Source organism: Cicer arietinum, chromosome 4 (assembly GCF_000331145.2).
Source record: "Cicer arietinum cultivar CDC Frontier isolate Library 1 chromosome 4, Cicar.CDCFrontier_v2.0, whole genome shotgun sequence".
Taxonomy (NCBI): domain Eukaryota; kingdom Viridiplantae; phylum Streptophyta; class Magnoliopsida; order Fabales; family Fabaceae; genus Cicer; species Cicer arietinum.
Genome location: NC_021163.2, coordinates 1556579 through 1570847, shown reverse-complemented (window position 1 = coordinate 1570847; position 14269 = coordinate 1556579). Strand labels below are relative to the sequence as shown.

Genomic DNA, 14269 nt, shown 5'->3' with positions numbered 1-14269 from the left:
TGAACGTTTCTGAGTTTTCTTTGAATTCTTTAAATTTTTATTTGTAATTGTTTAACAGAATATTTATAATTATGTTGTTTATTACTATATGAATAAATTTATATATAGCGGGAATTATTTCATTTCCTTTTATTTCCAACCATTTCTTTTAATACTTCATTTATTTTTTCATTCAATTTAGGCTAAAGTCTTTTTTTTCTTCTTCATTATACTAATCTTTTAACATGAATTAATAATTTTGCAATTTGTTATAACATTATAAGTGGGTCTTGTGCTTTGTCCTGTTCGCAGACTAAGGACTCCCACTTCTCATGTGGGAATTGGGATAGTTTATTAGATTAGAGATGTCAATTTCATCGCTATAAATCATGATAATTAGGAAGGGGAATAGGCTAAGCCGTCCGTAAAAAGATTAGTCTCAGACTATTTTTAAAGCCTATTTTTTTAAATAGGTCAGGCTCAGAATTATAAAAAAATCTATTAGGTCTGACAGGTCAGCCTATATATATTTTATTATTTATTAATGTTACTTTTTATTATTATATATAATATTATTTTCTATTTTAAATTCTATCAATTACGCAATCACTCAGTAGTGATTCTATATTCGGTAGTCATTCAATTAGTCAATAGTCGTTCCATATTTGTTTGAGAGGTAATAATGGATGCGTTAGTTTCAGAAGAAAAAAAAATCTATTATTTGAAACCAAAAATTATGTTTTAGGGTTTAAAGGATGTTTGTTTCAGATTTTCTTAAAAATTATTTTGTTAGAAAAATTATTTTTTGTTTAATATATATAGATATCTACATTGATATTGATATGTGGAGAACATCAAGTGGTATGAATACAATATTTAAATATTTTAATATGAATAAGACTTTTAAATAGACTTCCAAGTGAGGCCAGACTTTTAAAAAGGTCAGTTAAAAAAAAAACCTATGATAAACCGTAAATCTAAAAAATTAATTATAGGTCGGACTCAAATATTTTAATTTTCTACTAAAACTACGTTGCACTTACATTTTTTAACCATTCAATTTTAAATCAAAGGCTGAAATTATTTAGGTGGATTGGAACTCAAATCATAAATAACAACCCTCGTGTGTGATGTAACATTATATAATTTTTATGATAGTGGCAAACAATTTTTATGAACTTTAAAACTATTGATATGATGAAAATTCAGTTAAAATGAAATCCTATTGGCTTAGATTGTATTGAACCACTTAATTGTTCTTAGCTTTGGAAGCACTCAAAGGTGGGGGACACTCTTGCTCCAACCATGCTGCCCTCAAACCCTACCAAAAGAAAATGAAATCTTATGTCAAAACACTTCAATATTAATTATTGTTTTCATAATACCCTTATTTTATTATAGAGAAAGAAATTGATGAAATGATTTAATAGTTAATTAAAGATGTTGTAGAGAAAATATAAATAATTCTATAAAAATTACAAAATTTATTAATTATGTGCAAGAATATTCAAAAACAACAACTATAAGAAACAGAGAGAGTACAGTTATTTGAAATAAAGGGCAGTTATAATGTCATTCTCCAATTCACATCACACAGTAAACAATTTCAAAGGTTCTAGTTTGAATAAATCACTTCAAAAAAATATAATTAACTGCAGATGATAAGGTGTCCATACAAGAAACAAAGCAGATTCATTTAGCTCATATTAATGTTTATTATAGATTGATGTTTTTGTAAATTGTAATAACTATTTTATTTTTTTTGACTAACTGTAATAACTATTTGTCCATTACAATACCTGCTACATTAATTGAGACAATTTGTTCCATGGTTTTTCTTTGCCTTGCCTGCACGAAATGTGAAGAGATTATGTTAGTCGCATAATATTTTTTTTGCCAATAAAACTTTATATTTTTTAAAAAAGTATTATAGGACTCCAAAAAAATCCTACTAAAAGATAAAAAATTATTCTATAATACAAGGACCACAAATAAAAAGTCAAAATCCATTGGCATGTTAATAATAAAAGTAAGCAAAGTGAAAGAAGAAAATTACATAGTTTATAGCAGGGTTGGTTGAGTGCGGGATCATGAGTCGATAATGGGGGTTCCTGGCCAAATATCATCTCACAACTCATGTCATCAAAATCTGTAAATCAAAATTAACCACTATGTTATATATTATTACTATGATATATGTCCTTTTTCATGCAATATGATATTTTTATATATCAACAATGGAGTGCAATGGTATATTTGCAATTTAGAATTGCATGCCTCATATAAGTTTAAGAAATGTACATCTAGAGAATGTGTGTTTTCTTCTTTTCAATTGTTTGGCACCCTTAAAACAAAGAAGTTCATTCATTGCATAAAAGATTAAAATCAAGCCTCTCAAAGTGGCTTCCTTAATAATGTCTTGTCCAGACTTTCTTAGTGGCAAAGGCAAACTAATTAAATAAAGACTGGATGTTCAAATTGGTATTGTAACTTCAACAGAGAAATTTTAAATTCCTTCATGAAAAGTAGTAAAATGTCATTAGCGCAATTTAATAAATAATGATTTTTTATTTCTCCAAATTTTTTCAAAAAAAATTAGTCCTAAAAATTATAAGATATTAAATTTGGTCTGTTTATTAACATTAATTTAATCATATATATTCAAATTATCTTCATTTTAAGAATAAACTCGACTGTTTATTAGTTATGAGTAGAACCGTCAGTAGAATCTAAAATCTCTCTAGAAAAGAATCTCCTACAAAATTTTTTAATTTTATGCTCTATTAAAATAATTTTTTAAAACATCGGTCTATTATTTCATTATTTTTTGTGGGTTTAAGTGAGGAGTTCATGGATCCAATATTCTGTTAATCTATAATTTAAAAAAAAATGAAATTTATTTTTCTAAAACATGAAGTTCATGGATCCAATATTCTGTTAATCTATAATTTTATCGAAAATTTTTGAAGAAAAAAAAGTTGATTTTTTTTTTCAAATCAAATAATAAATTTGAAAAAATGAAATTATATACCCTACATATCCCACAAAATTTTAGGAGTTTTTTTAAATTTATAGATATTTTTTTTTAGTTTTAATAACTATGATTTTTTTTTTCTCTTCCAATAAATAAATTATAGCCAATAATTAATATACTTTGTGAAATTCACCCGTAGTGCTAAGTAAAATTAAATTGGTGTGTACTAATGCAAAAGTAGAACTGTGCTTATCCATTAATTTGTGCTTACTTGGAACCATGTTGACTGGCATACCGAACGAGTCTTTTATGAACATTTGAGAAGGCATTTTGCAGAGATTAATACACATTCCAACACAATTTGTTTCTTCTAAGAATCTGCACGTATTGTTTAAACAAATCTTAGCACAGGGGAGGGAAAGATGTTTTTATGACATTTCTGTGTTTGTATTTATCGAAAAATATAGGCTTAATTGCACTTTTGGTCCCCCTATTATAGGTAAAAATTGAAAGTACTGGTCCCCCTATTATAGGTAAAAATTGAAAGTACCCCCCATTTTGTTTGTTCTCAAACAGAATTTGAGTCCAAATCATGATGAGTTGTCATTTTTTAATGACGTGTCAATAAAAGGGTGACGTGGCAGACACTTATCTGGAATAAACTCATTATTATATTATTTTTGATTAAAAAATATAATTTATATTTTTAAAAACCATTATTATAATTGTGACAATATTTTTAAAAATACAATTTAATTATTAAAATTAAGTTAAAAGAAAAAACACTTAAAATCATGAACTCTAAACAAATCAATATCAAAAACATTTACTCATGAACCCTAAAATCATTTTGGATTTTTTCCTCCTTAACAACACGATCAACATGGCCTCCATCTTCCCCCTCACCATTGCGCTCAACTTCCTCCTCAACAGTTTCATCAACAAAGCTCTCAACTTACACACTCTTTTCGCCCTTACAATTTCAGACACCTCAACTTTCACTTCATCACCAACGATAGCATATAACTCCATCATTGATTTCTTCTCTCTAGATCTTTCCACGCTCGCACGCCCGCCCCCTTCTTTCTTTCTTAAATCCAACCCTTCTCTTTCTCTCCTCTCAAACACACATTCACCAATCCTCTAAATCACCGTTGGATGGCGAAATACGGCGAGGGAGATAAACGGTGGATCGTCGAAGAAAGACCCGACGGCACCAACGTCCACAACTGGCACTGGTCCGAAACCAACTGTCAAGAATGGTCTAGAACCTTCTTCACCAACCTTCTTTCCAACCTCACCATCCTCAACGGTGAAGGTAACCTTTTCATCAAAACCACCACTCTCTGTAACCTCAACGGCAAAGGCTACATCAACATCCGTAAGGAGAAAATCATCCCCGACTACGAAATCATCCCCGGCTATTTTTGATGGGTCTGTTACTGGTTCTAATTTGGAGTTGCAAGAAGCTAAATTGATTGTTCAGAGATGGAGATTTGGAAGCTGGATTGATTTTAGGGTTCATGAGTGAATGTTTTTGATTTGTTTAGGGTTTATGATTTTATGTGTTTTTTCTTTTAACTTAATTTTGATAATTAAATTGTATTTTTAAAAATATTGTCACAATTATAATAACGGTTTTTAAAAATATAAATTATATTTTTTAATTAGAAATAATATAATAATGAGTTTATTCCACATAAGTGTCTGCCACGTCACCTTTTTTATTGACACGTTATTAAAAAAATGACAACTCATCATGATTTGGACTGAAATTCTGTTTGGGGACTAAAACTGGGGGACAAACAAAATGGAGGGACTACTTTCAATTTTCACCTATAATAGGGGGACCAAAAGTGCAATTAAGCCAAAAATATAAGATATATGTGAAAAGTCTCATTCTAAATGTTTCTTCTTTGTTATATTTATAGAGCTAAAATATAATAAATAATAAATTATAAATCATATGTTTTAAATAAACAGATTTTATGGTAAATTATTTTTATAGATGATTTGTCATGCCATTGATCGATGTTTGAAAATTAGTTAAAATTCAAACAAAAAATCGATAATATTTCTTAAAAGTATAAGTTAATGATCTTCTTAATCTTACCGATAAAATTAGTGGCTCAATCGATATTTACTTTCATGAAAAATTAAATTAAAAAAAAAAAAAAAAAAAAAACGAAAATGTCTTCAAACTTAACACACCAAACCAACAATCATTTAATCATTGTCACAATCGTAAAGACGAACAAAACTATTAACTTACATCTTAAAAAAATTTATTGAATGACGTTAATATTTTAAATGACTTTAATATTAATTCATTTACTCCTAAGATAAACAACAAATTACAGCAAATCTTAAAAATGTTCTGAACTATATAAATTACAAATCTTAAAAATGTTCTGAACAATATAAATTATAAATTATACTTGTTAGGATGAAATCATTAGAATACTGTGATTCAACTAAATTTTTTAATAAATGAATCAATATGTTACATGCATTTCTCATTACTAGAATGATGGATGTAAATCGTAATGATTTGGTATTTTGGCAATAACTTTGATGGTGATCATGATAGTCACTCATAGTGTGAATAAAGAATGAGATGTGGAACATAATCATTGAAGTAGAGAGTTTAAGACCATAATGTGCCTTTAGGTCGGGGAATACTAGTAGTATGCTATTGCAGACAATTTCTAATAATGATTAAATTTTAATTAGAGAATGTTAGACATACCTGCATTTTTTTATGTAGACAATATTTTTTTCTCTTTTTCCGTCGACTTCTGATTCTCTCACCTTTACATAGCGAAACACAAACTAATGAGAATTACTCCCTTTAATAATATTATAAATAAAAATATAGCTTCAATTTTTAAGTTACATCATAAATAAAAATTAATTATTTTTTATTCATTTAGTGTTGATATTTTTAATATACGTTTACTTTAATAAAAAAATATGACATGCCAACATAAAATATGTCAAGTGTTTTGGGTAGTTTACCTCGGAGGGACCGAGTAACCAAGCAAAGAACAAAGTGGTGAAGACGGCAAAATATTCCCTTGCTAATTTTGATGGTGGCATCACTTTCCTTATCTGTCGTTCATCATTCATAATAGTTTATATTAACATAGTAATTACTTGTGTTAGCATAAAACAACAAAAATTAAGATAAGTTGAACAATGTGTTAGCATAAAACAACATAACAAAATAAACAAGAAAAAGAAAGCTATTGTTGCATAGAACATATAGCATAGCTTCAATTCTAACACATTGAAAATAACCAATCAGAGAACATGGAAATCCTTAAACTTGTGGATTTTTAGAAAGGAAGAAGAAAAAACTGTGTTTCATTTTTTAATTTATGTAATTCTATAATGTCAGATAAATGAGAAGTTATTCTACGAATACGAATACGTGACTTAATTAATTCAAGTGGTTAATAAATTTTAAATGAAATAGAAATACAATTTAATCGGTAGTACTAGAATTCAACTTTGACTGATATAATTTTTCCACATATTTTATCTTTCATCTCATCAAATTCTAAATTATTTAGAGTTTAGTTTTTCTTAAAAACATGAGAGAAAGCACGACAAGAATATGACACAAAATTGTAATGAATTCACCATTGAAAGTATTGGTCTTGGAAAGGCTCTGTCAAGTGCTTCTAGAACAACTTCATGCTGTTGAACAGAACTAAATTTTTGTGAAGCCACGGTAGCTGCTTCTACAAGGCTATCAAAACCACTCTTATTGTTACTGATTCCTACTCAATATTAAAAAATATCATAAATAGTTATTAAAAAAAAAATACAATTTAGTATATATAGGGGAGATAAAAGAAAAATGAACCTGTTGCTGCTTGAACACTTTTTGATAAGTGGTTTATGGCTAATTTATCAAACCAATTATCTTTGTATACATTAGTTTTCTTTAATGTTTCTTCTCCAATGTTATCTGAAGGCCTTGCAAGAACTCCAACCACAAAATTTTGTTTTGGTTTAATAAGTCTTGGCTTCGAATGAGCTATAGTTGGTGTTGGATTTATTTTATGTGAAATCATTTTTGCATCCATTTTTGAATATTCAGTTTCACGTGAGTGGCTTATATATAAGAGGGGATTATATAAAGACAAATAGTGCATGAAAAGCATCTTCTCTCAAAGGTCCTATTCATGATTCTGTTTTGTGGTTTTTAGATGCTTTGTTTTGTTGGCTTATCGTACTTCATTAATCAACACGATGTGATATATAAAATATATAATAATTATTACGGTATTCTTTATTAACTTCTGTCGACTACTTAAGCCACAACTTGTGTTCTATTTCCACTGTTACCCTTGTTTTGTTTTAAATGAAAATAAAAATCTTGACTATGAAAAGGAGTTTACAACTAAGAATCAACATTTCTAAAGTCTTACTCTGAGTAAGATAGCTTAAACTTTTTAACAATATATATTTGGCCTGTATGATGGAACAACTTCTAACAACCATTCATATGTTATTAAAATTGGAGAAAAGAGAATAAAAACTATAGTGTTTCTTATAAATTAATATGAAAATGAGTTATAAAACAATAGTTTTTAGCTTTAATTATGATACTCTTTAAAAACCGATTCTTAATTTTAAAAACTTACAAGAAAAAAGAAGTTTTATGAGTTTCTCTGAGATGCTAGCTATATCGTTTCGTTTGTACACTAGTAGTAATAAAATAAAAGTATTAAACATCCCGATGTATTTTATATTTCATAACTGTTTATTTATATATATATTGTAATAAATATCCTCTAACTGACTAAATCAAAAAAATATATAAAAGATGAAATTATTACTTAAACACAAATAAACTGCGGATATATTATGATTAAAATAAAATCTTACCACAACACTGCCCTGGGAAGTAGGTACAGTTGTTAAGCTTCTACTTTCAGCTTTAAGAGTGAAGCTATTTTCATTACTTAAAAGCTTACAATGTACTGTAAATAAGCATCTATTACCAAAAACATTGATCTTCATAACTGAATTCAAATTGTATTAAAATTAGTGCAATGTAGCTGACGCACACATGCAAGAACCCTTGTTCAACCAGCAACAACATTTTTTGCTACATGTACTTGTTAGTTCTTAAACTTCCTGCATACTGAATAGTAAATATACAACATTTCAATCCATAATCATTTTCATCTTCATGCCCAGGTTTTTATCTAAAATAATCACTACGTATCCTATCCATTGCAAAGATAAAAATAAAACAAGCAGATATAAAGAGAAGAAAATGGAAATAAAGAGTAAGGACTACAAGTCGCAATTTTTATGTAAAAGAAAGCATGGTCTAAATCCTCAAACAGCATCGCAACTCTTTAAGACAGACAAATTAAACAAGTCAAAGGATCACATAAAAATGCCACCATTTACACACTAACATATCAATTCTAACACTACCCTACTGTGATCACCATTTCAAGTCATCATAATCATAATAACAAACACAACCTAGTTAAAGTAAAACATCCTCATGAAACCAGAAGCAAAAGAGCTCATTCCTTGGAGGTTTTGTTGATCAAGGACTTGTGAATATGAGGGATGACACCACCACCAGCAATGGTCCCTTTAATAAGGGTATCAAGCTCTTCATCTCCCCTTATAGCTAGCTGCAAATGCCTTGGTGTTATCCTCTTCACCTTCAGATCTTTGCTTGCATTTCCAGCAAGTTCAAGAACTTCTGCCGTCAGATACTCCAGAATGGAAGCCAAATACACTGCAGCAGTTGCTCCCACACGTCCATTGGCCTGGACTCTTTGTTTCAGCTGTCTGTGAATCCTACCCACAGGAAACTACAAACACCATTGCAATTTATACTATTAAATAAAAACTTTATCAAGAAAACCAAAAAAACAGACATCAAAATGGGTCCCATTAACTGTAAAGTGCATCATATCAAAAGTCAGTATTTTTATAAATTGGGAAGAAATAAAAAACATCTGACAAAATTAATAGTATAATGACATAAAAATGTTCTGAGTACTAGGTTTTTATATTGAATGTAAGCCATACTTAAAAAATCAGAGGTTAAAATGTAAGAGTTGTTGTTTATAAACAACAACCCCCACTTGCAATTTACTACATTATAAAGGAAATTCAAAAGGAAACTTCATTGATTAAAAGTCAATATTTTACACACCCAAAATAAAAATGTACCTGTGCAAATCGTTTGTTAAAATTTACCAACGAAAAATGTATACTATCTAGAAAAATTTACTACTAATTTGAAAGAAATTAGTTTACATGTTTATCTTGTACAAAAACATACAATTGACATGTAGTACAAAATAAATTCTACCATCAAAACAGAACAGCACACCAAAAATTAACACTTTTAAATAAATTAATTATTATAAAAAATAAAATAAAAAATAATAAAAAACCTAATTCGGTTTCCGGCTAATTCATTATTTCGAAACCTAGCCCTAAATAAAAAAATAAATAAATAAATAAATTGCGAGGGCGAATGATATAGTTATCTAGCGAATAAAGGGAAAAGACGATTCACCTGAATTCCGGCACGAGACGAACGGGAAGTGGGTTTTTTCTTGTCTTTGTCTTTGTTAGCGGCGGTGGTTTTCGCAGCAACAAGACCTTTCCCTCCCTTTCCTGCCATTGGTTACCTGAAAATTGTAACAGTTAAACAACAATTAAACGTTGAAAAGAAAAAGATAGATCTGGGAACATGTATCGTGAAGAGAGAAGAGAGAAGAAACCTGAGAAAAACGAAAGAGAAAGTGAGTGGGTTTGGGTATTGAATTTTAGATCGAAAAGAATAGAATGAGATAAAGTATCGTTGTCATGACATTAAATTTACGTTTTCTTTTGAAATTTGGCGAATTCTCAAAATAATAGGCGCTCAACTTTGCGTGGGAAAAATATTTTCAATACCAATTTCAAAAACTTCGCTTTTCCCGCTCTTCGATATAAGGCCCAATATTTATAATGGCCCAATTTATTCATATGGTTTTATACCTCTTCATTTTAACCTTACTCCTATCATTTTTAAAATACTCAATTTTAATCCTATTATTTTTATTTTTTATCAAAAATATTTTTAATTCATTTTTTATCGAAAATATAGTAGCAAAAAAACTCATTGTCAAATATTTTACTATACAAAGAATTTTGAAAAAAAATTGTAACTATCAAATTTTTTCGTTTTCAATATTTTCAATAAATAAAAATTCGATTTCAGAACTTTTTAAAGACAAAAAGAAGTTAAGAATCTACCAAATTTTTGTTTTTTAAATTTTTAGAAGTTAAACAAATCATATTCAAAAAATTTGGTATCTAAAAAAAAAGTTGAAAAAATATTTGCATATCAAATTTTTTTTATTTTTAATAGACATAAGAAAAAGTTGAGAAAAAATTTTGTATACCAAATTTTTTAATTTTTTAAATATTCACTAGGCAAAAAAAGGTTGAAAAAAATATTGAGTATTAAAATTTTCGATATGCAACAAAATCGTTTTTGAAATTTCAAGTACAATAAAGAAAATTGAAAAAAGAATTTGCCTACCAAATTTTTTGTTTACAAAATTAACACTAGATAAAAAATTCGATTTTGAAATTTTCCATTGACAAAATAAGAGTTGAGAAACATTTTCGTCGGCCAAATTTTTCAATAGACAACAAAATCGATTTCGAAATTATCAATAAAAAAAATCGTTTTTAAAAATTTTGGTACGTAAAAAAAAAATTGAGAAAATCTTTTGCCTCCCAAATTTTGTATGTTTTCAAAATTTTCCATAGGCTTAAAAAAAAACTTTGCAAACCAAAAAAAAATCAATTTTCCAACGATGTATGGGTTATTTTTCGAACCATAAAATTTGAAAAATGAATTTTATGGTTCAATAATTTCAAAGCAAAAAATGTTACTTTTTTCGAATTTGTCCAAGGAAATATGTGTGAATTATCCAAACAAAATTTACTTTTAGTATTGACAAAAAATATATTTTGAGAATCTTAATAATAAAAATTATAAATATGAAGGTATTGGTTTAAATGAAGGTACAAAATATAATTTTCATGTGATTTTATAATCTACATTTAGACCTATATTATCCATTAACTTTCCAAAATACCTCATGGGTAAATAATAAAAGCAAAAAATAAATCCAACGATTCACTTATTTTGTAGTTCCAAAAAATTATAAAAAAGTTTTTGGTTTCCTCTTAAACTATTAAAATGGAAAATTTATTTTTTGAATTTTTCAATAGTTTCTCTCTTAGTCAAAATTTAATTTACAAATTTTTTGATTAAAAAAGTAACTATTGAAAAATTCAAAAAATTATTTATTTATTTATTTTGTCTACTAAAAATTTTGAAAACAGGAATATTTGGTAAGGAAAATATTTTTCTATTTTTTTTTTGTTTGCCGAAAATTTTAAAAATAAAATTTTAGCATGCAAAAAATTTCTCAACTTTTTCTATGCCATTGAAAATTTTGAAAAAAAAAATATATTTTGAAGACTAAATTTTTCCCAAACTTTTTTTTTTGGTTATCTAAAATTTTGAAAACAAAATGATTTGCGTATAAAAAATTGATCCAAACATTTTCAATGAGTGAAAATAAAATTAGAAGTAGCAAAATGGGATTTTTGTTTTTTAAAATTGTGAGGTAGAAATCAAAGTAAAAGATACCAAATCTAATTTTTCAGAACAATAATTTAACCAAAGAATAATTTACAACATACCCATACAATCTATAATCCTATCCCCACAATACCAATTTTATCCCTAACATATGTAGAGAAAAAAAAAAATTGTACAAGTATTCACCTCTAACCAAATTTCAAGTACACATTTTATTTCTGAATTAAAAAAAATAAAATTTTACATTTTAAAAAATTTAATATTAAATTTTTAGTACACATTGACGTACTAAAAATTTCATAAATTAACAAATACAGTCTTATTTTTTGGCTTTGATATTTTTTAAGATTTTTTTACCTTAACTTTTTTGTTTTTCTAGATTCATCATCACAACAGTTTTTTTAAAACCAATAGGTTACTACTTTTGACCTAGAAGTTTTGCTGAAGAATATTTCTTTAAATTAGTATGAATATTTATGATTTGTTTACATCACCAATGCTACATAATTGAAATAAATGAAACTTTTTGTATATGTAGAAGTATCTTATTATACATTTTTGTGTTATATTTAAAATAATTTTGCTCTTTTTTTTATTTATTTGATTGGAACATTGAAACCTTAAATAAATATTCAACAATTTATTGAAAATATAGATCTTGCATTTATCTATACTCTTCTTATTTCTCTTCTTCTTTTTGTCTAATGGGTGGTTAAACAATCCTTTGAAGGTTTTATAATGATATACCATTTTATAATTTTAATAAAAATCATGAAAAAATATATTTAAATTTAAAAAAAAATATATATATATTCATCGAACGAAAAAATATAGAAAAGGATAAATGGATACATGATATATACCGTTTAAATCATACTAATAAATTAAAAATAATCACCCAAAATTTGACTTTAACTAATTCTATATTTAACTCTAACTAACATTTATATCTAATACAAATATTATGCAGCCGACAATTCGACATTAATGCTATGATGCTTGCAATTTGGGGTGATCGGGTGAAAGCTCAAAATGAAAATGTCATAGAGGTTTAATACGAAGGTTGTTTCTAATGATTTCGTTGTCTGCCATAATGCATAACCAATGTAGAATATGCCTATTTAAAAATGACCTGACTCTGCAATAGACTAACAGCACCACAAATATTTCAAAAAGGGTCCTAATGCAATCTTGCCCAACTTTTTCCTTAGTAGTTGCATAAAGTAATAAAATTGTGGATGCTGTTTCCACTACCTTTTGCTTTTCCGTTTTAGCAAATCAACTTACACAAGCAACAAGCCTATAAAAAATACTCGCACAAAGCAACAAGGGCCGAAACATACCCAAAAAGATAAGGGCCGATAAGTCAGTCCAAAGACAAGACTATCAAAACAACTATTTAAGTTAAATAAATAAATTATTTAATAAAAAATTTCAAATTTTTATTTTAAAAATATGTCTTATGTTTGAATATTTTTAAAACTAATACTAATAAAATTTTATTTAAATTTAACAATGTCAATTAGCATTAATATTTCTAAAGTCAACTCATTATTTTTTTTCCTTTAAAAATGAGAAGAAAATATATTCATTGACTATTTTTTCGAGTGTGTTAAAATATTTGCATATAATTATGTCATTGTTTTTTTCTTCATTATTATCCATATCTTAATTGCAATATGACTAAAATAATTATCGATCATCATACGTGTTATGATCCTTTATGTTAAATACAAACTTGATAATTTTTTATATATAAATGCATTGATCAACCGCATTATTTTTATGTGCAATATACTTATGTTATTATTCCCTACATTTTTACTTTATTTTATTCCCCATCCTTTTTTATGTTTACAATAAATTTAATTAAAATGTTAAGAATTAAACTATTATAAATATTTAGGGGGAGTTTATTTACATATATATGTGAATATTCTTGCATTTTATTTATATTTATTTGTAAAACCTTAGTTTTATTCCTTTTTATATGAACATTCTTCTCTTGTTTTTTTCAAATTAACTACCACTAAATAATAAAATAGGAAGAAAAAAAAAACCTATTGCCTTTATATATGCTGGTACATAAGATTATGATGGGAGTTTGATCGGAATGTGTATTGTCGGATGAGACAAAAACTGTATTTTTCTTATGAGTATATCGAAAAGTTGTGGGATTACATATAATTGTGCTCGTCAACATTTTCCTCCTATATCTGTTCAAAATGCTACTATACAAAGGTGAAAAGAAGGCTAAAGTTATGGAAATGGAACGGAGGTAAGTAAAGAGGGCGCACGTTAAGCGACTACTCTTAACATTTTGAGTAGAATATTGGAAAAATGGGTGTAGTTTTAACACGTTATTTGAGAATGATTAATCACTTAAAATGTTAAAAATAGTCTTCAAAAAGCTGTGAATAAACCAAAATCTGGGCTGAGCAAATAACTAAAAAAAATTATGCTAATTAATTTATCATTTTTCTATTATATTTATATTTTTTAGTTTGTTTTCTTTCATTTCTTTGGAAACCAAACTATATTTTTGATGAAATGATAACATCTCATTAAATCACACGTCATCTTCTTATTATTGTTTTGCTTAAATAAATGTGGTCTCCCTAATATTGTTTTTTTAAAAGTATATATATATATATATA

At 27.0% G+C, this 14269-nt stretch overlaps 2 protein-coding genes across 2 annotated transcripts; both read right to left on the bottom strand.

The window, feature by feature from the left end:
- Positions 1-1087: 1087 nt before the first annotated feature.
- LOC101489176 (beta-carotene isomerase D27, chloroplastic) lies at positions 1088-7067 on the bottom strand. The gene is made up of 8 exons (XM_004495094.3): positions 6825-7067; positions 6599-6738; positions 5972-6064; positions 5703-5764; positions 3225-3331; positions 2036-2128; positions 1779-1827; positions 1088-1300 (listed from the first exon to the last, which is right to left on the bottom strand). Exons 1-7 carry the CDS (start codon positions 7045-7047, stop codon positions 1787-1789), a joined length of 759 nt encoding a protein of 252 aa, XP_004495151.1. The 5' UTR covers positions 7048-7067; the 3' UTR covers positions 1088-1300; positions 1779-1786.
- Positions 7068-8253: 1186 nt separating this feature from the next.
- LOC101489506 (histone H2A variant 1) lies at positions 8254-9957 on the bottom strand. The gene is made up of 3 exons (XM_004495095.4): positions 9730-9957; positions 9522-9636; positions 8254-8805 (listed from the first exon to the last, which is right to left on the bottom strand). Exons 2-3 carry the CDS (start codon positions 9627-9629, stop codon positions 8509-8511), a joined length of 405 nt encoding a protein of 134 aa, XP_004495152.1. The 5' UTR covers positions 9630-9636; positions 9730-9957; the 3' UTR covers positions 8254-8508.
- Between the last annotated feature and the right edge of the window lie 4312 nt (positions 9958-14269).

Excerpts from the sequence above, each read along its gene's own strand:
- LOC101489176 (XM_004495094.3), bottom strand. The coding sequence starts at position 7,047 with ATGGATGCAAAAATGATTTCACATAAAATAAATCCAACACCAACTATA. Across the intron at positions 6,065-6,598 it reads CAAGACCAATACTTTCAATG|ATAAGGAAAGTGATGCCACC; the intron begins GTGAATTCATTA and ends GATGAACGACAG. Across the intron at positions 1,828-2,035 it reads CCAACCCTGCTATAAACTAT|GCAAGGCAAAGAAAAACCAT; the intron begins GTAATTTTCTTC and ends CATTTCGTGCAG.
- LOC101489506 (XM_004495095.4), bottom strand. The coding sequence starts at position 9,629 with ATGGCAGGAAAGGGAGGGAAAGGTCTTGTTGCTGCGAAAACCACCGCC. Across the intron at positions 8,806-9,521 it reads CGTCTCGTGCCGGAATTCAG|TTTCCTGTGGGTAGGATTCA; the intron begins GTGAATCGTCTT and ends TGGTGTTTGTAG.